General features: G+C 42.8%; 1 protein-coding gene across 2 annotated transcripts in view; it reads left to right on the top strand.

The window, feature by feature from the left end:
* The first annotated feature begins 3,277 nt into the window (after positions 1-3,277).
* LOC137335260 (sodium-dependent lysophosphatidylcholine symporter 1-like) overlaps positions 3,278-25,250 on the top strand; it is a 37,454-nt gene continuing 15,481 nt past the window's right edge. Inside the window, exons 1-9 of one of the 2 annotated variants that reach the window (XM_068000538.1) lie at positions 3,278-3,756; positions 4,499-4,624; positions 10,121-10,245; positions 11,388-11,520; positions 17,241-17,319; positions 18,165-18,322; positions 20,885-20,975; positions 22,199-22,320; positions 23,096-23,179. In XM_068000538.1, the coding sequence (XP_067856639.1) occupies positions 3,670-3,756; positions 4,499-4,624; positions 10,121-10,245; positions 11,388-11,520; positions 17,241-17,319; positions 18,165-18,322; positions 20,885-20,975; positions 22,199-22,320; positions 23,096-23,179 (1,005 nt within the window). In that variant the 5' untranslated portion in view covers positions 3,278-3,669. Of the gene's footprint in view, positions 3,757-4,498; positions 4,625-7,992; positions 8,132-10,120; positions 10,246-11,387; positions 11,521-17,240; positions 17,320-18,164; positions 18,323-20,884; positions 20,976-22,198; positions 22,321-23,095; positions 23,180-25,250 lie in introns of those variants that run through there. The other variant, XM_068000539.1, reaches the window with a different exon arrangement.

Here is a 25,250-nt window from a genome sequence, read left to right as displayed (position 1 = left end):
CCCACACAAGAGGTTAGTGTGCAAAATTAAAGCACATGGGATTGGGGGGAATATACTGGCATGGATTGAGAATTGGTTGACAGACAGAAAACAGAGAGTAGGAATAAACGGGTCTTTTTCCGGGTGGCAGGCAGTGACTAGTGGGGTTCCGCAGGGGTCAGTGCTTGAGCCCCAGGTATTCACAATATATATCAATGATTTGGATGAGGGGACTAAATGTAACATTTCCAAGTTTGCAGATGACACAAAGCTGGGGTGGAATGTGAGCTGTGAGGAGGATGCAAAGAGGCTCCAATGTGATTTAGACAAATTGGGTGAGTGGGCAAGAACATAGCAGATGCAGTATAACATGGATAAATGTGAGGTTATCCACTTTGGTTGTAAAAACAGAAAGGCAGATTATTATCTGAATGGTGATAGATTGGGAAAAGGGAAGGTGCCACGAGACCTGGGTGTCCTTGTACACCAGTCGCTGAAAGCGAGCATTCAGGTGCAGCAAGCAGTTAGGAAGGCGAATGGTATGTTGGCCTTCATTGCAAGAGGATTTGAGTACAGGAGCAGGGCTGTCTTACTGCAGTTGTACAGGGCCTTGGTGAGACCACATCTGGAGTATTGTGTGCAGTTTTGGTCTCCTTATCTGAGGAAGGATGTCCTTGCCATGGAGGGAGTGCAACAAAGGTTTACCAGACTGATTCCTGGGATGGCAAGACTGACGTATGAGGAGAGATTGGGTCAACTAGGCCTATATTCATTTGAGTTTAGAAGAATGAGAGGTGATCTCATCGAAACATATAAAATTCTAACGGGACTAGACAGACCAGATGCAGGGAGGATGTTCCCGATGGCTGGGGAGTCCAGAACCAGGGGTCACAGTCTCAGGATACGGGTTATGCCATTTAGAACCGAGATGAGGAGAAATTTCTTCACACAGATGGTGGTGAACCTGTGGAATTCTCTACCACAGAAGGCAGTGGAGGCCAAGTCATTAGATGTATTCAAGAAGGAGATAGATATATTTCTTAATGCTAAAGGGATCAAGGGATATGGGGAAAAGGCGGGAACAGGGTACTGAGTTGGACCATTTTGAATGGCGGAGCAGGCCCGAAGGGCCGAATGGCCTACTCTTGCTCCTATTTTATATGTTTCTATGTAGACAATACCTCGACTGTAAAAACTTTTGTTTACGATTTGTTTCCTCTTGCTTCTCACATCTGACGATCCTGTGTGAAATGTTGATCCTGTGTGAAATGTTAATCCTGCTGAAAGAAAACTTGCATTTATATAATGCCTTATCACATCATCGTGAAATCTCAAACGTCATATCTAATGAATTTGATTAGAAGTGTAATCTCTATTTTGTAAGCAAACGTGGCAGCCAATTTGTGTACAGCAAGATCCACAAACAACAAATAAGATGAACGGCCAGTTAATCTATCTGGTGGTGTTTGTCAAGGCGTATAATCCAAGGAAGGTTCCTAGAAATTTAAGAACATTAAGCCTTATTGAACTTGTTTCTTCTACAGCTCATCTATAATCTACCCAACAGTGGATGCTATCCCATCCATTTAATCTGAGGGAAAGTGTTCCATAACTACCCCTTAATCCCCCAAAGGTAATGAGGCAGAAATCAAGTATTCATCCATTCCCACTATTCAACCTTGGCCCTGGCCTGGTTCCCACCGGGGACAACATTTCACCATCCTCCAGCAACACAAGAACAGTCATGTCCAATGGACTATTTCCTTAGTCCGGTCTCAAGTGCCAGTGGTTTAATGATAGTCTGATATCAGGATTCCAATGGGCTATGTTCATGATTTAACAGGGGTGAGGCAAGGAGAAGAGTAGCAACCGGATCATGTCCCCTATACTGTGCAATGTGCCTTTACCTTTCCCAATATCTAGATAAACGAGAGCGACACTCAAGAATTGAATAGATTTCGTTCAGTATACCAGGTTACTGGGGTGTATCATATTCTGCCATATGCTTCTCTTGGTGGATGGATTGAATATACACTCTATTAGATCAAGACTCATACCATGAAATTAGATAATTTCAGAAAATAGCATTTTGGGATACAGTATATTGGGTAATTTGAGAACTGAAGTGGTAAGTGTAGCATGCGAGGCAGGGTGGGGGAAAGACAGGTAACTGGTCCTATGGTTCCTAATGCTTTCCAGCATAGGTTTTCCTTGTGTCATGTTTGGGTCTGTTGTAGACTAATTGATAGTGATTGCTATGATTAGTCAACAACTTACCATATCATGTGATTTACCAGGATGTTAGAAGGCAAACTAAGTGGACCTTGGTCTTTTTTCATCTAGCAATTTCTATGTTCCTAATATACAACTTTACTTAACTCGGAACAGGTTAATGGGTAGTATTCAGTTGAAAACTGTATTTACAAATTTACTATTCATAATATATATCAAAAAATGCAGGTGCTTCTCCTAGAGCTACCTTGCTACACTCATTAGAAGCCCCAATTCACTTCTGACATGAGTGGTTATGAATTTAAATCCTCCCATGGCAAGATGTGAAATTGAATTCAATAAATCTAGTAATTTGTGGGCTTGGAACCAGAAAATGACCATAAAAAATGCCAGATTTTTACACATGAAGCCTTCTGTGACTGGTGGGCATTGCAGGACATCTAATATTATCAATGGAAGGAGCCAAATTATGACAATTTTATTTTTTTATACATTAATTACAAGTGGACCATTTGGTTTCAGTGGTGATGTTTTGTCTTGGTGCTATTGGGTTATCTTGGTGCCACTGTGTAAATCCAGTGCCACTTTATTGTTCCATTTCAAACTAATCCCATCCCAAGATCAAGAGGAAACCATTACAGGGGTCCTAGCAAACAATTTAAGACCACAACGATGTAATTGACTCCTAGGACTGAACATTAGGACAAAGTTGTGGAAGAGGACGCTGCCTCCTCTCCAGCACCAAGTACGGACAATGTGAGTGCACTGTGGTGCAGTATATCCTACGTAACATCCTAAATTGGACCTTGTTGAAATCTTCATATGGTGCCCGTTACCTTCGTGTGCCAGGCAAAGAATGGAGCAATTCGGGGCTGCTTGGATTGTAATAAACGAAACAACCGGCTGGAGGCGGTGCTGCACTGAACAATCTTCCTTAAAATGACAGAAATTGAAAGCTGCTGTAAATAAAATTCAGAGCATTCATTCCAATCGTGAATGTCAAACGATTTGGCTTTTTAATAATTTATCGTTTTAAGTTTGCGTATAAAAGAAAATGTGAATGAAACTTTTAAATTAAAAAAAAAAGTTCTGCAGCTGGTAGAAGTCTGGGAAGTTGGATTTAAAGCTGCCGTCTTGTGAATTAAAGAAGGGGTTCGTGGAGCGGGCGGTCTCAGCTGTGGCTCCACCTTTTGGGTCAAGCATATAACCCGGAGCGGAGGCCAGAACCGGAACCCGTCTCATTCACAAATTGAATATGGGGCTTGGGCTACTCCAGAGGGATTAAGGTCGGGCTCGCCTCCGCCACCAACTCAGAGCGGAGCGGGGAGCGCCCTCTCCACTTACCGGCTCGGTGACGCTGCTCCGGTCGCGGCTCGATCACAATCCCCAGGGCTGTGACGAGGCGACGACTCCGGCTGAAGTTGCTGAGATAGAGGAGCTGGTCCTGTTACCCGAGGGATGGGGACTGAAGAGCAGAGCTTGGGCGAGAAGTTGCTGGAGGAGGAGGCTGACCCCGAGCCCGGGGGCTCAGTGCGGATCCTGCAGGTGAGAAGCAGCCAGAAAAAGAGTGTTAAAATAATCAGAGTAGCTCCTGTATTCAATAGAGAAAAAGGGGAAGCGTAAATCTGAAATTAGAACAGAAAATGCTGGAAATGCACAGCTGGCCGGCCAGCATCTGAAAGGGAAAAGGTAGGTTGATGTTTGGCCTGACAAGAGTACCTTCCACAGGACTGGAATTCTGTAATAACCTCCCCTACTCAAATCCCTTCAGTGACAATCCTGGAAAATCAAAATCCTTGGCCAATAATTCTCTCAAATTAGTTGAAACATTGAAACAAAATACAAGTCTGATTAAGGACTTCTCTCGTTAAATGTTACTTCTGGCCACTAATTCTAATTAAGAGTGGTATCAGCCAGAGCAGCGGTGGGGATGATCCAATTGTCTGTGTTTCCTCCTGGAAAGTATGCATGCATGGGTTGACTTCAGGTCAGATCACGCTCGAACTTGATCGTGAAGTTCTCCATGGTGAAATAGCCTGCCCAACACTTGCTATCCAGGCTCAACACAGCAAGAAAGACTATTTGGGTCAGGTTCCCAAGGACCTTGGGTGATTGTGGAACAGTATCCCAGTAAGAGGCAATACCTTTGGAAGACTAGGAGAGAATAGAAAAGCAGCATTACACTTGAGATAACTTGATCTTCACTTTAACCCTCTGTTTGATCCTGTCTGTAACTGAGCCCTCGTCCTCCCTCCCAGACTTTGACCCTTTTGCCCTCTCTCCACAGAAGGGCAATGGTCAATCGCTGCCACTCTGCCGGAAGTTCTGCTTTGCTGTGGGAGGTGCGCCATATCAAATGACAGGAAACGCTATTGGTTTTTTTCTCCAGATCTTCCTGCTGGATGTGGTTCAGGTAGGAGCCATTCACACAAATTATTCCTGTTCAATTCCAAGTGTGTAGCCATATCTCTGGTGAGGCTATGGTTATATAGTGGTTATGTTACTGGACTGGCAACCCAGAAGTCATGAATTCAGATTCTACCATGGCAAGTTGTGAAATAGAATTCAGTGCATTTATTAAAATCTGCCAAATTATAGAAAAACCCAATTAGTTCACTAATGTCCTTCAGGAAAAGGAACTTGGCACCCCTAACCAGTTTGGTCTATGTGTGACTCTAATCCAACAATATGTGGTTGACTCTTCATACCCTCTGAAGTAACCTAACAAGCCACTCAGTTGCACATACTACCACAATCTAACCTTAGGCCCGACACATCGCTCACTCCTCATTGCCAACAAGCTGGGAGACCAACCTTGGTTCGTGGGAAGTGGAGAAGGGTATGCCAGAAACAGCACCAGGTGTAAGTTAGAATGAGACACCAACCTAATGAAGCTACGACACCTGCATGCTAAATAACCAACCCCCTAGGCTATAAACAGAGTTAAGCAGTCCCAAGGGCAGTGAATCACAGCAAAGTCCTTTAGCCCTACCACATTCATTTGTGAATAGTGGTAGACAATCAGGTAGCTAATGGGGGGAGGGGGAGGCAGAGGCTGTATGAACATCCTCAACTATGGCAGAGCCCGGCTGGAGTGTTTGCAAGCATCTTTAGCCAGGTAGACGATCCCACTTGGCCTACACCTGATGTTCCTACCATTGTAGATGCCAATCTCCAGCCAATTCATTTTACTCCATGTGACATTTAAAAATGGCTAGTGCACTGAACACAAAAAAAGGCTATGGGCCCTGAAGACATTCTGGCTGTAGTTTTGAAGACATTTGCACCAGAACTTGCCTTATCCCTAGCCAAGCTGTTCCTGTGACTGCTATATCTAACTAACAATGTGGAAAATTGCCTAGGTATGTCCTAACCACAAAAAGCAGGACAAATCTAACCTGGCCAATTACCACTCTTCATCACTTTGCTGATGATAAAGAGTTATCAATGATGTCATCAAGTAACACCTGCTCACTGATGCTCAGTTCAGGATACACAGAACTATTCAGCTCCACAACTTTGATCCAGGTATGGGCACAAGAGTTGAATGCTAGAGAAAGGGTGAAAGTAACTGCCCTTGGAATCAAGGTTGCATTAATCTAAGCATGGCACCAAAGAGCTCTAGAAAATCTGAGCACAGTGGAGGTCAAAAGGAAAATTCTCCAGTCGCTGGAGTCTTACCCAACAAAGTTGGTTTTGATTGTTGCAGGACAATCATCACAGCCCCAGGACCTTGCTGCAAGCGTTCCTCAGGGCAGCGTCCTCAGTCCAACCATCTTGATCTGCTTCATCAATGGCCTCCCTCAATCGTGAGGTCAGGAGTGGAGCTGTTCGATGATGACTCCAAAATGTTCAACTTCATTCACAACTCCTCTGATAATAAAGCAGTCCATACCAGCCCACAGCAGAACCTGGACAATGTTCAGGCTTAGACTGACAAGTAGCAGGTAACATTTGCGCCACATAAGTGCCGGGTAATGACCATGTCAAACAAAAGAAAGCCCAGCCATCTTTCTCTGACCTTCATTGGCACCACTGTTGCTGAGCTCCACCATCAACATTGACCAGAAGCTTAACTAGACCAGTCATATCAATGTCATGACTACAAGATCAGGGCAGAGACTGGGTGTTCTGCAACAAGGACCTGGACAACATCTAGGTTTGGTCTGACAAGTAGCAGGTAACAATTGTACCATATAACTGCCATCGGCAACAAGAAAAGGCCCAGCTGCTTCCTCCTCACTGAGTTCCAAACCATTAACGTTCTAGGGCTTACTATTGACCAGAAGCTTAACTGTTTCAGCTATATCTACAGCGTGGCAGGGCAGTGGCTGGGTACTCTGTCAAGCAGCTCACCACCTCACCTCATAAAGCCTCTCCACCATCTACAACACTCAAGTCAGGAGTGTGATAGAATACTCACCACTCACCTGTGCAGTTGCAACAACACTCAATAAACTCATCATCATCCATATCGGAGCAGTCTACTTGATCAATGCCCCTGCCACTGTATTCGATATTCACCCACTCCACCACCAGCGCTCTGTGGCTGCAGGATGTACTGCAGAAACTCACCAAGCTTAACTTGACAGCACTTTCTTTAACTAGACACGTGTGTTTCCTCATCTCGTAACAGGATTTCTCAGCTGCTCTGTTTTCTGAATGATTTGGAAATAAACTGCTAAACCCCATGACTTTCTCTCCTAAACGGATTACTCCTAAACTCAAGATTCCCTTCCAATGTTACCAAACTACACCGCTGCCACAATCCTTCTACATCCTCAAGTGCTCCTGGATCCTATGCTATGTCACGTGCAAAAAAAAACTGGGCTTCACAGTTCTCCTGTAACACACTGAATACCCTCGGCCTTGTTTTTCTCCACCGACAGCCACCCAAACAGATCGCAGATGCACCGCTCTTTACTTCCTCTAAATTGATACTGCACTTTTACCCAGTCCTATCTTTTTCACCATTATCACACAGACACTTCCATGGGACATCCCTTGCATGTTTCCATTCCTATCTTTCTGAATGCAGCTGGAGCATCTCCAGCAATGGCTTTTCTTCTTGCACCCACCCAGTAACCTCCATAATCCTCCAATGATCCAACCTTGGCCCCCTTCTCTTCCTCATCTATATGCTGCCCCTTAGCAACATCGTTTTCAGACACAGGATCAGCTGCCACATGTACACCATTAGTATCCAATTCCACTTCCCTCAATCCCTTGACTGTCTCTGTGCTATGCGACTGTCTGACATCCAGTCCTGGATAATTCATAACTTCCTTCATCCCAACATTGGGAAGAAAAAAGGCATCATCTGTCGGCCCTGCCATGTGGCCAGTTTATAATTGAGAAAAACTGATATGAGAGAATCAAGATTTGTGATATTCACAGCTGAAGATTTAAGACACATCACCCAATAACTTTATTTCATCCCATTTAATGTTCTTTGCTCTGAATTAAAGCACAAATGTGACCGTGTTTGTTTAATTTGAATGTACACTGGTATTCAAAGTAACCCCAAGTTGGCAGAAGTTTGGAGAGTTTGTATTTGTTTGGTGCTTGAGATTCGATGGGCCAAAGGGCCTCCTTCCGTGCTGTAACCTTTCTATTAGTTTATCATGTTCAGTCAGGCAGTATCTTCAGTGGAATCTAAGGGCAATTTAGTCAACAGCATGTGCTGCCAAAGCCACAAGGAGCTGCTGTTAAAAAGAAAGTCATTATCTCTCTTTCCACCTGGTTTAAAAAGTTGCATTACACTAGGAACAAAACAGTAAAAGCAGAAAAAACACGAGACGGACAGACATATTAATACTTGGAGAAAAGGGAGAGAAATGTGTCTTAGTTGATCTCCTGTGGGGTTGCACATGAGTACTGAAGACCAATTTACATTTTTCAAGTCAAGCAGTCTTAAAAGGTAAGGGATAATGGAACTGATGTGTGTGGAGTGGTGGGGGGGGAGGTGTTTGGGAGAAGAAGGCAGATAGAAGGTAGGAGGAGAGGGGGAAGGAAGGAGGAGGAAAGAGGGGTTGGGGAGAGGGTGTGAGAAGGAAGGAGGGGTGCGGAGGAGCAAAGGAAGGAAATGATGGGGAGGAGGGAAACTATGAAAGAGAAGGTGGGGAGGAGGAAAGGGAGAAGGGTGAGGATGGAGAGGCGAAGCAGAGAAAAAGGGAGATGGAAGGTGATGGGATGGAGAGAGTATGGGAGTGGAAGGGGAACAGCAGGGAAAGTATGAGTGTTGCGGAAGGGGAATTCAGATCAGCGAGGAGTAGGGGGATTGAAGCTTGGGGCAGGCAGGCAGCCATCAGAAGAGAACACCCGCCAGTGGAGTAGGAGCTAAGAGGTTAAAATAGTTTAAAATATTAGTGGTAGGCTTACTGTAAAAGGGGAAATTAAATGGGATAAGGGAAGCCACCAAGAGGTGAGGTGGGGGAGGGGGTGCAGCCAGTTGGGGAAGGGAGGAACGGGATTGGCAGCCAGTGGGTAGGTTGGAATGAGAAATACAACGAAGAGGGGAGGATTGAAATGGGAATTGCAGAGAGGAGAAGAGGGGGGTGGGAGTGAAAACTTGATCAGGGTTAGAGGGGGTGGTTCATAAATTGTTTGGTGCCCAAATATTTGCTCAGCATTTTGGTGAGGGTGGTGGTGGTGGTTGGGGAGGAAACTCCAGTGGTTTAAGAATGAGCATTATTAGATATATTTGTTCTTCAGACCTCTCTGCCACTATCAGGCTACTGACATCCACCTTTTATTTTCAAATGAAATATTTTATATTTTTACTCTTCTGAAGTTTCTCTTCAGGATTCCATTTGTGTTTTTAAAAAAAAAAAATCATTTCAGGGGAAAGTGAGTGTAAAATTAGATCAATGATTAGTTAGTGAGACATTAACAGTCTTTCAGAATCATTTACAGAGAATTATTAACCTCCTTATTCCTCAAGCCAGTCCCACCCATGTTGTTATCAGCATTCTGTTTATTTTGCTAAAGCTCTAGTTTGTGGTTCAAGTTATATTTGTACATTTTCTAACACTATAATGTGCACAGTAGGAGACAATCATCTTCAGTAGTGTTCACCAGCTAGATGGTCCCACCTGTATCATCTGCTACTCTGATATTGGGTTACTCCTTGTTTCCCACTTCCTCTGTCCCACCAATGATGACCATGCTTTCTAGAAGTGTATCCCTGGATCCTCCACCTTAATGTCTCCCATTTTTCAAAATCCTTCTGTTGACAGTTCCTTTAGCCACTCCCCCTTTTTCCCTCCTGTTGGGTCTCCACTGATTCTCCTCTTCCTTGCAAATTACTTTGAGCTGTCTTTCTGTGTGAGGAGCACTATAGAAATGTTTGTGATAGTGGTGGGAGTACTTGTAGTAATTACGCACTGATGTATTTGGTATCAAACTGAATTATTGGTGGGTTTGTGATGACTTTTGGTTTAAATCACTGACTTATGATTGTGATCCAGATGTGCATGTTTCCTCTTCTCTTCCCTTCCACTGCTCTGTTATTTGGTCAACCAATTAAAAACACTGTATAAAGTTTTAATATAAAGAGAGAAACATGAGGGATCTCAGAATCCCGGATATCACTGACCACTGAATCCCTGGTTAATTTTCCTACACCTTGACCCTTTTGCACTTGTCTGAGCTTTCACCCTCCATAACATTTTCCTCCAGTTGGAAGATCCGCTATAACTGATCTTTCAGCAGCATTTATGGATTGCAACATTAAACAGGATTTATGTGAAAGAAGCTGTGCTGTCACCTGTGCAATGAAGTCTATTTCTGTGGACTGTTGGGGCCTATTTTCTCACTTACTCTGTCCTTATGAGGTACCTCATTGTGATGTCACAGATGTGGGGGTAACACTTATTTTGTGTATTAATGAATCTGCTCTCTGTTTCAGATGGAGGCTTTCTATGCATCTCTCATTTTATTCTTTGGTCGAGTTTGGGATGCTTTCACTGATCCCATTGTTGGATTCCTCGTCAGCAAAAGCAGAAGAACAAGATATGGCAAGTTGCTTCCTTGGTGAGAATATCTTGAATCATTTTTTCTTACTACACGTGGGGGAATACAAGAAGCAGTACATCTGGAGCTGGGGTTTGTGATGGTCTCTGAGATCAGAGGAATGCTACAGGCTGCTTGCTAAAATAACCTATTTAATGAAGCACCACCTGTTGATTGAAACAAGCCCTCCAGTTCCCTCTTGCAGCAGAAGTTTCTAAGCTCTGCACTTTTAAATATAGGGGCTTCTGCCAATGTTCGTTGAGTTACTAGGCTCCGGGAACCATCTGATGTGTTTGAATTTTGCAGTCACTTCTAACTTAAAATAACTGGATCCATAATTTTCATTGGTGAAGAATGATGCAAAGAACTGATTTAACACATCTGCTATTTCCTTACCCTCTATAATTTATGCTTTAAAGGAACTTTCTGGTCTTTTAATGCTCCTTGAAAAATGGATATCGCTAAAATGTTCTTTGGCTCCTCCTCGCTACTATCTACAATCCACCTTTCTATTCCCTTTTTACCTCTTCTAATACTCTGCTTATCCTTTAACTGACTTTTATGCAACTCCTGGTCCTCTGACCTTTTTTAATTTTTTTAATCTTTAAAATATTTCTTCTTTGCTTTTAGATCTTTAGGCCAATTATGGTTTTGATCTAATTTAAAAGCTAGTCTGAGTTTCAAGAGTTCTTGTTTACTATCCTTCAGACAATCTCTTATTTCATTCTCGAGACTTACCCTGCTTCATCATCTTGTACAAATTGTTGTCAAGCCTCTGCACATGAGAAAAGTATTTTGTGGTGGGTGGGGGGAGAAACCGAGCTGTAATGAGGACTATTTATTAAAACACAGATTGAAGCTCAGATGAATTAGTGTGGCTGAAAGTTGTGATTAAAATTTTACCAACAAATATTTTGAGCAATATCAGTGCATCAACATAACCAAACAGCAGCCATTTGGTGGTGGAATTGATATTTGAGAAAGAGTCACTTGTAAATGCACACATGACAAGTTATTGTAGTGAATTAAATCTGGGGAATTATGAAGTGGACAGTGATGGACTCTGGATGAAAAGATCCTGCAACTAAACATTTGGAGCTTAATTTTTTTTTAAAAAAACATGCCATTGGTTGTGAATAATTCCCACCTCTGTCTTTCTCTAGGATACTGTTTTCCATGCCATTTGGAGTTGCTGCTTATTTCCTGCTATGGTTCAGTCCTTCTTACACAATGTCCTGGGAATACAGCTTCTTCTGGTACCTTTTGACATACTGTGCGTTTCATACCAGCATGAGTGTAAGTTTTTAGTGTAACCTAAAACTGATGAGTCACTTAAACTCAGCAGATGTGAGACTGGCTGATATTTGCACATCTGTATGATAGGGGCTCAGCATCAGCTCTCTGCAACTGAACACGGGGATTTTTTTCCCTTCCTCGTAACAATATGCAAGTGGCATGGGACAGGTGTTTGGCATGAATACACAACATTAAACAATTCGATAAAGGCATGTAGTCCATTGCAAGATCAGCAGGCTGTACAGAATCATTTGCGAACACCACAACCATGTACCAGACATTAAGAAAAAGAAAAGCAGGAATATAATGAAACCATTTCTTGCATTACTTCCCCTAAGTCAAGTACAGCATGGGTTATATGCAGAGTAAAGCTCTCTCTACACCGTTCCATCAAGATTAAATTGGGTATAGCATGGTTAGATGCAGAATAAAGCTCCTTTTGCACTGTGCCATCAAACATGCCCAGGTTGTTCAAAGCTTCCTCTGCACTGTTCCAACAATGTGCCTTAGCCTGAACCTGAGATAAACACCCCTGTTGTACCATTGTTGTACACTGTTTCAGTTTCCACCAAGATGGCCAAAATAATGCTGAATTGTGAGCAGTTTTATGCTGTGGACTCCTACCATAGTTGTCAATTTATCCACATTTAGACTCCTCTGACTGATGTCTCCATTTGCTGAAAATGAGTGGATTCGAACTTCCCATGCAGCTATCTGCAGATCCATCCTCTGAGTCACCATCTTAACTGGCTGTTAAGTTTCACAGCAGAACACTTATTATAAACTTGACAGCCATGCTCCGAGCGATAACACAGGAAGTATTCATTTCCCAGCTCAAAAAAAAGTATGACAGCGGTGGGACTGAAATAATTGACAGAGAAACCAGAGCAAAATCTACTGAGCTGAAATGTAGTTTAGGACATCATTTAAAATGATGATGCTACTTACAATCATTGCTTTTCTAACAGCATAAGCAGACTAATTCATATCACATCCCATCACCAGGTGGTTTAGATTGCTTGATTTACCTCACAATTGGTTATATTTTTCTTTACTTCAAATAAAACTGAGTGCAGCATGTCTCTGACATTCGTTATCTCACCACAATATCATTATAGTTTTTTTTTCTTCAAGACTACTTGCAACTGTCTTTTTGAACCAAGGAGAATGTTGAGAGATGTAAATTATTTAGTTGCCTTTATTTTTAAGAGTTCCTGTCCCTTCACTTGCTTAATTGCCAGGGTTTGCAAATAAAATGGGAGTGTGGTCAGCATTTGAGGGGAGATGAAGCATTTAACTTTTTTTTGTAATGTAAAAATTGCCCCAAGATTCCTGTATTTGTCACTCCACAGTATTGTCAGTCCATGCCCGTGCACTCGTGTGACATGTTATTCAGACATTGCTGACTGGAAGAAAGTCAGCCTCAGAAAATACCATTCTAAGTCCTTTAACAATATACTGAAACAAAGGACATTAAAGACTGTCTTTCCCTTAACTACATTAGATGGCCAACCATTCACAGGGCATCAATTACATGAGATGTTTGTCTCAAACATTTTGAAGGATCTATGATTGCTGGAAATGAAAACATTGTTTGGTGAGCTATCAGGGACACTACTGGACAAAATAATGACAGTAGTTCTGAATTTAACAGAAATAGCAGATTAAACTACCCTTTGCCCCACAGTAGCCAGCTGTAGGTGAACATTAAAGCTTCTGGCATACAAGACTAATTCAGTTTGCAGAAATGGCTTGTGGTAATTGACTTTAAGTCTGTGTATGGCACGACTAGCAAGAAAAATCCAATAGATAAATCGCCACTATAGACGAAACTGCTTAACTTTTGTTATAGTCCCTTTGTTACCATGCAGAAACTGGGGAGAGCCTACACTGCACATGTCAAAGCCATAAACATCCACAGGGAAATATTGACCAGTGACGTTAATAATTAGTGGAATAGATTGAAACCCGAGGGGAGAGGTACAAAAGGGTCCAGAGGAGCAATTTTTTCACTCAAAGGGTGGTGAGTGTCTGGAACGAGCTGCCAGAGGCAGTAGTAGAGGCAGGTACAATTTTGTCTTTTAAAAAGCATTTGGACAGTTACATGGGTAAGATGGGTATAGAGGGATATGGGCCAAGTGCAGGCAACTGGGACTAGCTTAGTGGTATAAACTGGGCGACATGGACATGTTGGGCCGAAGGGCCTGTTTCCATGTTGTAAACTTCTAGAGGTTGCCAGTCAGTCCTACCTTACCACTCAAAATTCAGCTCCTGAAACTGCACTACCTTGTTCAGGTTATTTTTTTTATTATTCATATATGGGGTGTGGGCATCGCTGGCAAGGCCGGCATTTATTGCCCTTGAGAAGATGGTGGTGAACCGCCGCCTTAAACCACTGCAGTCCGTGTGGTGAAGGTTCTCCCACAGTGCTGTTTGGTGGGGAGTTCCAGGATTTTGACCCAGCGACGATGAAGGAACGGTGATATATTTCCAAGGCAGAATGGTGTTTGACTTGGAGGGGAACATGCAGGTGGTGGTGTTCCCATGCGCCTGCTGCCCTTGTCCTTCTAGGTCGTAGAGGCCTTGTGTTTGGGAGGTGCTGTTGAAGAAGCTTTGGCGAGGTTGCTGCAGTGCATTTTGTAGATGGTACACACTGCAGGCACAGGGTGTGGGTGGTGAAGGGAGTGAATGTTTAAGGTGGCGGATAGGGTGCCAGTCAAGCGGGCTGCTTTGTCCTGGATGGGGTGTTGAGCTTGTTGAGTGTTGTTGGAGGTGCACTCATCCAGGCAAGTGGAGAGTATTCCATCACACTCCTGACTTGTGCCTTGTAGATGGTGGAAAGGCTTTGGGGAGTCACTCGCTGCAGAATACCCAGCCTCTGACCTGCTCTTGTAGCCACAGTATTTATGTGGCTGGTCCAGTTAAGTTTCTGGTCAATGGTGACCCCCAGGATGTTGATGGTGGGGGATTCAGTGATGGTAATGCTGTTGAATGTCAAGGAGAGATAGTTAGACTCTCTCTCGTTGGAGATGGTCATTGCCTGGCACTTGTCTGGCGCAAATGTTACTTGATAAGTGGCAAGTGGCAAGTGACTTTGTTTCCACACGGACTGTGCTGTGATTACTCCTACCACTACTTGCATGGACAGATGCATCTACGACAAGTAGATTGATGAGGACAAGGTCAAGTAGGTTTTTCCCTTGTGTTGGTTCTCTCGCCACCTGCTGCAGACCCAATCTGGCAGCTATGTCCTTCAGCACTCAGCCAGCTTGGTCAGTAGTGGTGTTACCGAGCCACTCTTGGTGATGGATGTTGAAGTCCCCCATCCAGAGTACATTCTGTGCCTTTGCTACCCTCGGTGCTGAGTACTGATTCATCAGCTGAACGATAGATATTTCTGAATGATTGCAGTGTGCAATGGCTTATTTCAATTGGAATAAAATAAACCTTTGGACACGGTGAAAAATATAATGAGTATTAAGACAAGTTTGAAAATGCACAGGAGGTCACTCAGAATCTTGAAGAGGAAATAATTGGTTAACATTTGGATGTGGCTCTTCATCAGTACTGCCTGTTTTAAGGTTTGGAGATTTATGTTTAAAATGGTTAACCTTCTGATTTTAAGATTGAATGCAACAACTAGTCCCTGAAATTACCAAAGTTAAGAAGTTAAAATCTAATGAAGTCGGGAAATGTCATTCTCCTCGTACTGCGGTACTGGTGTGATGTGCACAACTTCTCTTCCTGACTGTAACAACATCAATGTAGAGTGCAGCTTCTGCCCCTGTGCCATGTACAAGCAGCCGTTGGGCAGTGTCCTAGGCCCAACCATCTTCAGCTGCTTCATCAATGACCTTCCCTCCATCATAAGGTCAGAAATGGAAATGTTCACTGATGATTGCACAGTGTTCAGTTCCATTCGCAACCTCTCAGATAATGAAGCTGTCCGTGCCCGCATGCAGCAAGACCGGGACAACATCCAGGCTTGGGCTCATAAGTGGCAAGAAACATTCGCGCCAGGCAATGACTATCTCCAACAAGAGAGAGTCTAACCACCTCCCCTTGACATTCAATGGCATTACCATCACCGAATCCCCCACCATCAACATCCTGGGGGTCACCATTGACCAGAAACTTAACTGGACCAGCCATATAAATACTGTGGCTACAAGAGCAGGTCAGAGGCTGGGTATTCTGCGACGAGTGACTCACCTCCTGACTCCCCAAAGCCTTTCCACCATCTACAAGGCACAAGTCAGGAGTGTGATGGAATACTCTCCACTTGCCTGGATGAATGCAGCTCCAACAACACTCAACAAGCTCGACACCATCCAGGACAAAACAGCCCGCTTGATTGGCACCCCATCCACCACCATAAACATTCACTCCTTTCAGCACCGGCGCACTGTGGCTGCAGTGTGTACCATCCACAGGATGCACTGCAGCAACTCGCCAAGGCTTCTTCGACAGCACCTCCCAAACCCACGCTCTCTACCACATAGAAGGACAAGAGCAGCAGGCACATGGGAACAATACCACCTGCACGTTCCCCTCCGAGTCACACACCATCCCGACTTGGAAATATATCGCCGTTCCTTCATCATCGCTGGGTCAAAATCCTGGAACTCCCTTCCTAACAGCACTGTGGGAGAACCTTCACCACACGGACTGCAGCGGTTCAAGGCAGCAGCTCACCACCACCTTCTCAAGGGCAATTAGGGATGGGCAATAAATGCTGGCCTCGCCAGCGACACCCACATTCCATGAACGAATTTTTAAAAAACAACTTGCACCTTTTTTAATGTAGAGAAACCTCCCATGGAGGGGTGATCAGAAATAAATGGACACTGAGCTGAAGAAGGAGATATTAGGAGGGGTGATCCAATAGGGGTTTTAAGGTGGTCTTTCAAGGAGGACAGGGAGGTGGAGAGGCAGAAGGGCTCAGGCAATGAATTCCAGAGCATAGGGCCTAAGTGCTGAAAGCATAGCCCCCCATTGTGGGCGGGGGGGGGGGGGGGAAATAATGGAAAATGCACAAAAGGAATGTGCAATCAATGTGGCCTTGCCAATGTCACCCACATCCAAGAGCAAATATTTATTTTTTGGGGGGGTGAGGAGGAGGCATATTCCAGTCTCTCTGGAAAATAAATCTCTCACCATCATAGATTTCTAAATGCACCACTACTGCAAACTCTATTTTGTGCACTTTACAGTCTTTCTTCCAATACATGGAATGTTGGATATACCTGCAGTTTACTTATAAATTGTCCATATCTAAATGCACTTTGAGGAATTACTTCTTTTCACAAGTTGTAGCCTATACTCGGGGATTTTATTTTGAGATGTCAAGTTGTTGATCAGCTGTTACTAGTTTTTTAAGATGGTATTCCTGTCCTGAATATGAAAAACTGGCCTCGGACTGCCCTGAAATTATTTGGTTTAGGAAATTTACAACCAGCAGAAACAAGAGACTCTTATCCCTTTTCCTGGGATAGATTCATAGTTCAGATTCCTGAGGTGAAAACAGAATGTCTAACACTGTCAGCCTCTGATTTTGAATTTTTAGTTATGTATTCTGTGTTACCTTTTAAAAACACATAGCATATTTGGTGGTGGGAGTCAGTCTTCCACCTTCTGATGAGAGTAATAAAGCAGGAAAATGTTGTTTATAATACAGATTGTTTTTTATATATGTTTTGAATGCTTCTGTATTCCTGTAGTGTTTCCACGTGCCCTATTCTGCTCTAACCATGTTTCTAGGCGGTGACCAGCGTGACAGAGATTCAGCGACAGCATACAGTATGTACCGATTTCTTGCTCCGTCTGAATTTTAAAACTGATTTTCTGCTCCCTCTACTGATACTGTAAATTAAACCAATCTTACTGCATCTATGGCAAATATTAGGTGTGTGTTGGGGGCAGGGGTGGTTGGAAGAGATGGGCATTTACTTTGAGAATTTCACATGGTTCCTCTTTTCTTGCATTTATATGTTTTATTTGTCTGATTTATTACTTTGCTCCAGTGACTCTATTGGTATAGGTGTCCCCCAGCTTTTAGTTTTGTGTTGCTTGTATTACAGTTCCATGGGCACTGGCAACCATATAGTCCAGGAAGGTCCCACATTTTACCTCTGGACGTGCTAAGTTAACAGATTTCAGCTGGGACAATGGTGCAGGTATTACAATAGGCTTCAGTCTCTCTGAGCTAGGAAGGGGACAATCGGGCAGGATCGCTCCTCCTGATCACTGTCCAGTGGCTCCGGTTGGATAGTGTGTGGATGTTGGATGGGAAAAGTATTGGGCTCAGCTGTGATGCCTGTTAGGTAGTTTACCTATACTCGCACTCTAGGTTTACAAATAAAGAATTGGCCAGTCTGATGATTATGGTGTAGGACAACCTGTACTCATTGATCTGCATCACAGCTAGAGTTCAAGAAAGACATAGTGCAAAGATATTTGCTGAGAAACAAGACTGTATTGATGTTTTCACCCCCACTAAAGCATCTTGATCTAGGCTAGTGAAAAGTATAAAACCTGAGCTGTGGGGTGCATTGTAAAGCTAGGGGGTTATTGTAAAACTGTAGTTTGTTATGGGACAGCTGTGTGATGATGAGTCATTTACCCGCATGTGCCTCTCTTTTCAGGAATGGGAGTGGAGGTTGTAGCAACACTGGCTGGAGCTGCCATTCAGGGTCAGATTGTAGGAGCATATCACACACAAACTGCAGAAACCTGCCGTATGATCCAGAATGGGACTGCACTCAACAACACCTCTTCATTGGTAAACAGCCTCAATAACACGGTCAGTGGTGCTCATTGAGTGATCTCAGTACTATGTCTTTGATGTATTGCAGATTATTTTGTATTGGCTACATCCCAAGCTGTGCGGATGTCACTGTAGCTTGAGTTCAGTGCTGAAATATTATACGAATAAAAATGTCCTGACACCAGCATCGCTCTTCTTGAATCCAGATGGAGACTGCATGTTTGAATTCTGCTAGAGCCAACACTCTGATCTGCATGCCAAACCCGTACAAATTTTTTTCTTCCTCTGCTGCCACTGGGATTTCCTCTGATATAATAAAACCTAAGACAAGGACACTGTTTCGTGCTCCAACATGCATTTATCTACATTAAAATCCCAAGCCCAAAGTGTTATTTGGTGCTGGTCCCTTTGAAATTTATCAAACTGTTTCCTACTCAGACCACAAAATTCGGTATTAAGTACCCACTTCTATTATTTACAAATAGTGTGAATAGAGGACCCAGAACAGACTCCTGTTAAAATCCTCCAGCCACTTCCCTCAAGCAGAGTTTTTTCTATTTATCATCACCACCTGCTTCCTGTTGCCAAGCCAAGTTTCAATCAGCTAGCTAATTTTCCATTAATTCCATGGACAAGTCTCACATGTGGAACTTAATCAAAGACTATCTGAAAATCCAGGTAAATTCTATCCACTGGATAGCCCTCATTCACCAGTTTAGTTACCTGCCCAAAGAATTCTAGCAGATTAATCAGTAAAGTCCTCATAATTGATCTGAGACGTTATGTGCCTGGATCGATGAAAGGTCACTATGTAAAGTGGTAATGATTCAAAGGAAAACTTGGAAATGGATAAAGAGTGGGAAGCAGTGGGTACTTGTTAGATGATTAATGGTGTGGAGAGAGGGGGTGGGGCACGAGGGACGGTAGATGAGTGAAGTGCTCCAGGTTTTGGAGTTAGGACGTCTGCCGTTTCTAAATTACATTATCAAATTGGCTTTGGAAGCTCAATGCAAACTGGTCAAATTTACAGGTGATGCTAAACAAAGAGGGTAGTTAATTCTGAAAAGTCAACTTGGACAGTGGAACAATGCCAGATGATATTTTAGTACGAGCAACTGTAAAGTATTGCGTATAAGAAGTAAATTGGGCAACACACATTCTCCATGAATGTTGAAATAAAGATGAATGTGAAATACATCTGAGGTGTTTTAGTGAACTCAATGCACAATGGAGTTAACTTTCCAGGGGAGGCCTTTTGGGTATGGATCTGGAGTCAAGTAGAACTTCCACTGCTCAGCTCATGGATGTGCCTTGACCCAAATTCCAGGGTCAGAGGTATTTGCATACTGTTAGAGGGGCAATTTTGCCATTTACAAAAGCAACTGGGGTGTCTGGCGGGACGAAATTGATAATAGGAACCAGCCGCAGCATAAGTGGGCCAGCAGATGCCAAAAACTTAAAACTCTGGTGGCTTCACTGTAGGCCAGTTTTCTAAAAGCAATTGATTGCCCTGCCTTTTGCTTTAAAATCCCCTTTGAGGCCTTTGGCAATATGTGACGCAGGCATCACTTGCTTTCAGTGTTGCTTAAGGCGCAATTAAGGGAAATATGTCATATTCATTTCCTTCATTTTTATGGCATCATGGCATATTATCCTTCCACCTCGTTAATGAAAGGGAAATTTTGATGGACAGAAAAAGAGACCGGGAAACATGAACACAAGTCCTACCCGAACTTTTACACCCCCGGTCCAGATTAGTGTTTTTCACCAACTCAGAGGAAATTAAGGGCCATTGTGTCCAAACGCTGCAGAGCAGCAATCAAGAAAGCAAATAAAATGCTGAACTACATAGCAAAAACCATAGAGTACAAGTTGGAGGAAGTCATTCTCAAACTCTGAAATGCTTTGGCTAGATCACACTTCCGATGCAGCCCAGACCTGGTCAATATATTAGGTTTGTATTTCTGTAGGTTTCTCTGCACTTCCCACTCCCAATTTTCCTGCTCTTGCTTGCACCATTCCTCTTGTCCCTGCATCTTGTTCTGCTACTCCTTCAATCTTCTGCTCCTTCCACTGCTGCAGTAAATAACATTCAAGTCTTGGAGGTGGTTCAGAGAAGAGTCCAAGAATGATCCTTGGAATTAGGGGACTGAGTTATGAGGAAAGACTGAAGAAACTTGGTTTTTTTTTAAACTTTTGAAAGGAGGTGACTGAGAAGTGATCTTATAGAGGTACATATAATAAATCTGTCATATTCATAGAGGTACATATAATAAATCTAGATCACCACTATACATTAAACAACCACAAGAGTAGGGCAAGGAGCATAGAATGGAAAATTAGGACTGATGTCAATAAATACTTCTTTACACAAAGAATGATCAATAAATGGAATGGGCCTCTGGTTATGATAGTGGAGACATAAATCCTCGGTTCATTTGCAAAAAAAAAATTGATGCCCTGAATTTTATTGTGGGAGAGTAGCTGTAGGGTTTTTCTGGATAGTTAAACTAGGATGGGCCGAGGGGCCTTTCTTTTCTATAACTTGTGTTCCTGGGGTATCCCTGTAAGAAATGTGTGTTTTTCTATTTTCCACAGAAATGGGCTTACATGCTGGCAGCAATGGTGATTGGAAGCCTTTACGTTCTCTGTTCAATGATTCTGTTACTTGGAGTAAAGGAGCACACAGGTAAGTGGCTGGGGTGAGATTGCTACACTGAGATGTGGAAATAATATGAAGGACACAAACCAAGTTCACCCCTCGACATGCTAAAATTCTTAACTGCCACCTGGAGTCTGGTGTTGTGGAGCTATCTTTACTTCTACTCTTTATTCTCCCCCAAATTTTTCCCTTTTTTTTTCTTCCTTCCTCTCCATCAGGCATTGACTTCTTCTGGGGTCCACAGCCTCCCAATACTTTATCCAAATGGCCATTCTTTATGTGGGAAATGTCACAGCCAAGCTCACTTCTGTCATCATTTGTTGTCCATGCAGATGCACTTTCTAGTAGGGGTCACTGGATAGTGATCAGGAGCAGAAACTTGGGCAAATTTTCCCCTTTAGTAGCTCCGCGACACTGGAGATAACTCTAGTTTTTTTTATATATATTCATTCTCGGAATATGGGCATCATAATTGCCCTTGAACGGATGCAGTCCAACAATTTTGTGCCCTAGCTGAGATCAGCTAACTTGGCACAGACCTATTTGAATTGTTCTGAACTGTCCTTAGCCAGATATTTAACTTTATATTGGTCTGTTCAACCCCACCACGCTCCCATGCATGTGACCAACACCAGATATTGTGCGCCAATAAGAAGCTGGGAAAGCTCTCCACACCCCCCCCTCCCCCACCCTCCCCATTTGTTTCTATACCATTTTCATTTCTTAAATTTGCCAAGCAACCATCCTAAAATGAAACTGTCTAGTTCATCTCCAAACAATCACCATGATGATGGTGACAACCAAACTCCTATCCTCTTTGCATATTATTCTAACAAGATAACCGGATGCCTCAATAATACTAACACAGGCCAATATTATCATTTTCTTTCCAGACTAGCTATTGCGTGGGTGGTTCCTGTAAGTAGGTCACTTTAGTTAACGATAACTTTGCAAGTCTGTTATAAGTACAAGATTTGGGCAGATGTACAGGTAGTGCTGGGCGATCTGCCACATATGTCTGATCAATTACAAAGTTAAAATATTTTTCTAAATATAACTAGAAATTGAAAATGGACAATTTAGCTTGTTGCCGAGGCCTATTTTCACAAAAGTAACAGATTAGCTTGGGCAGATTTAACTTTTACACATTGTATGCTTCAAATCTCTTCAGGTGCTTGACTGAGCCATTTACTTGTACTATGAGCACATTAACTACATATTGATTGGCTGTTTTTTTGTGATTATTGCAGATTGCTTTGCTCCTAAAGATCATTTCCACGTGTCATATCTGACAGGCCTGAAGCTGGTGATGAGTCACAGGCCGTACCTGATCCTGACCTTTGGCTTTCTGTTTATCTCATTGGCTTTTCAGGTAACAGAACAAGTGAGAAATGCTGGAGTGCATTTATTGGTAACATAAGTTGCCATTGCATCATTTATAAATGTAAGAACCTGGAAAACCTATTACCCAGTGTTCCCTGAACATGACTGGTACAACAAGGCGAGAATCGAGACAAAAAGTCAACTGTAATACTTCCGAATAAATTTTACAGCCTTGAATTCTCATGACTCAGTTCATAAATGTAGACTGGTGCTACACCATGCAGACCAGGAAGGCCCCAGGTTCAACCTGTGCTGGAATTAGCTGATCTCCAAGGTGATCAGCTAGTGCCTCAGCATTCTTAGGTTAGGCAGATGAAAATGATCCAGTGTTTTCTTTTCCTGATTGCTATCTAGTGACCTCTGCAGGAAAGTGCATGTGTCAATACTGGGTGGGGACAGAATTGAATGCAGCTGAGATGCCACCCTTGCCTCCCCCACCCCCCTCCCCCCCAACCTTGCCAGTGATGGAGTAGCCTGTTGACAGTATGTCTAGGCTTATGTATGAAGAACGGCCATTTGGGCAAGGTGCTGGAGGGCAGGTGGCACCAATGGAACTATGTCCTAGCAGAGGTTGGCTCTGAGCCAAAAATCAAACATGATTTGTGTGTGTAACTGGGGTATTGAGCATTCCCCCTGGGACCTGAATGTTTGCAGTTGGGCTCTGTTCAAAGAGTAAAAGGATTTGCATGAGTCTATTAAATATGGTCAATATATCAAAATCTCATGAACATAATGCTTCTTCTCTTCTTCGCTTCTCCGCACAGCTCGTCCAGAATAACTTTGCTCTGTTTTGTACCCATGCTGCTGGTTTGGGCAATCACTTTCAACACATCATCTTTGTGATTCTGGTAGGTGAAGCAATTCACTTCCCTGCATCTTATTTTCTCGAGGAAACTTCAGTGAATAATTCTGGTAAATGTATTTCTGTTAAAATGTATTTAAAGTTCATCCATTTTGTGCCCAATTATAAAGTTATTTTTCTTGACTACCTACATATTAAGGGCATTTATTTATTTGTTATTTGACTTAGATTTTTTTATCTCATGTATTTATGGTGTATCTGAAGATGTGTAAGGTTACATTGTGTGAGTACCAAAACCCATAGCAATTGGACCACTTCAGTCCAATTTTGATCTAAGAATCATCCACATATACGCTGTGGATTTGTAGAAGTTTAAATTTTGTTTCATATGTCAAAATTGGCTTTGGTGTTTCTTGATTTAGTTAATTATTTGTTACCTGTGATCCTCCACTCAGTAAACTTCCCATCTCAGTTGTGGGAAGACACTTTGTGGAGGCCTGTATGTCCCCAAATAGAGGGCAAGGAATCTCAGCACTTCCTAGCGTACCTTCCAAAGTTATTTCATGCAGCGGTTGCTAAATCTGCAGAGCAAATTAGCCTCTCTGGAAGACACCACATGTCACATAGGGAGACCCAGTTTGGGAGAGAGTAACTTAGAATAAGGAAAAATGCAAAATGATCAAAAAAAACCTCTCAAACCTGAAACATTATGTAGTATCAAGTGGTAACTATTTAGAGTCATAAGATTATTTGTTGGGTGGGGCACAACTTGCTCCTTTCCTAGTTATTCAGCCTCACCTCAGTGCTTGCTGCACCATGATAGATGTTTACAGGGATGTACATCTAAGCTTTGTATTTAAGTTTTTAAAAGGATTTTCCTTCACATTCATTCAAACTTCCACATACACATGAATAGATGTCATCTAAATAGGGGGAAGAACATATAGGACAATGAGTTTGGTGCCCCAGAGTGTCAATGTGGTTCCTCGCTGCTGATACTGCATATGAAGCCATGTATTGTGTGTTCATTCTCTTTTTTTTGGTCCAGTTTTGTTGGTCCACATCAACAATAAGTGCTTCCAATTCTACTTCGTTTGGTTCTTTCACGACCCAGTCACTTTTCAGTAATTTAGAGCTTAATAACTTTTTGGAAACAAACCACCGGCCTTCTCTCCATGTCCCTTGGCTCCACCTACTCTTCTCTCTCCAGAAACACATCTAGTTATCTCTAGAACTCATTTGAACAGATGTGATCACATGTTCCTCACAGTCCCACAGTGTATTGCATGCTAATCATTTCCTTATGTTCCATTTCTGTTGCTCCACAGCAGCAGTAATTGCTTCCAGCTCCCTTTTGATATGGTTGTTTTATGGTCAAATCACATTTCAGTAATTTAAAACATTTTTTTTTGGAATAAATCCTGCCACCTCACCATGTCCTCCCTTAGTCCTCCCCATATGCCTAAATATCACATCATATTCAAACTTCCACATACACATGAATAGATGTCACCTGCATTATTTGCAATTGTTGCACTCAGAGTCTGACACCCTTCATTACAGAATGTTTCGTTGGAGATTATCCAACAATGGGCAGTGTACAAAAGGCCTTTTATTTGTCCAGTTAGCACAGAAAAAGGATGTACCAAACCTGTATTGGTAAGACAGTGCCCCCTTGAGTTTGTCCCTTTTAAGAACTATCACACTTTTTCTTTCTTCTCAGTTACTCAGCTTCATACTCTGCTGACAGGCACACCTAATGTCACTGAACGTTTGGATAGGGCCTAAAACCACTTTGTATCTCGGTTTCCTCCGTCACAGGAAATCACAGAGATGAAGTCTTGCTCACCACTGTGTGTCTCACCAGAGACATGCAATGTTATCGCTGCTTTTAGAGCTTTCATTTTTATATGGACACCAGGGATATCCATCCATATGGACAGTTATTTGGTAACATTCATCCATCGCCAAGCCATGTACAGCTACATGGTGGTAGAATGTGTCTCCAGATTACTCGTTACCTGGTTCACAACTAGCAGTCTGAGCCTCATTTTTGCCAGACTATGTTTACTTCTCATTCTAATATGCAGAGGGTTTATCCTGGCTTTATGATGCAT

Source organism: Heptranchias perlo, chromosome 19, assembly GCF_035084215.1.
Source record: "Heptranchias perlo isolate sHepPer1 chromosome 19, sHepPer1.hap1, whole genome shotgun sequence".
Taxonomy (NCBI): domain Eukaryota; kingdom Metazoa; phylum Chordata; class Chondrichthyes; order Hexanchiformes; family Hexanchidae; genus Heptranchias; species Heptranchias perlo.
The sequence above is the reverse complement of the archived record's forward strand: the minus strand, read 5'-3'. Positions and strand labels throughout refer to the sequence as shown.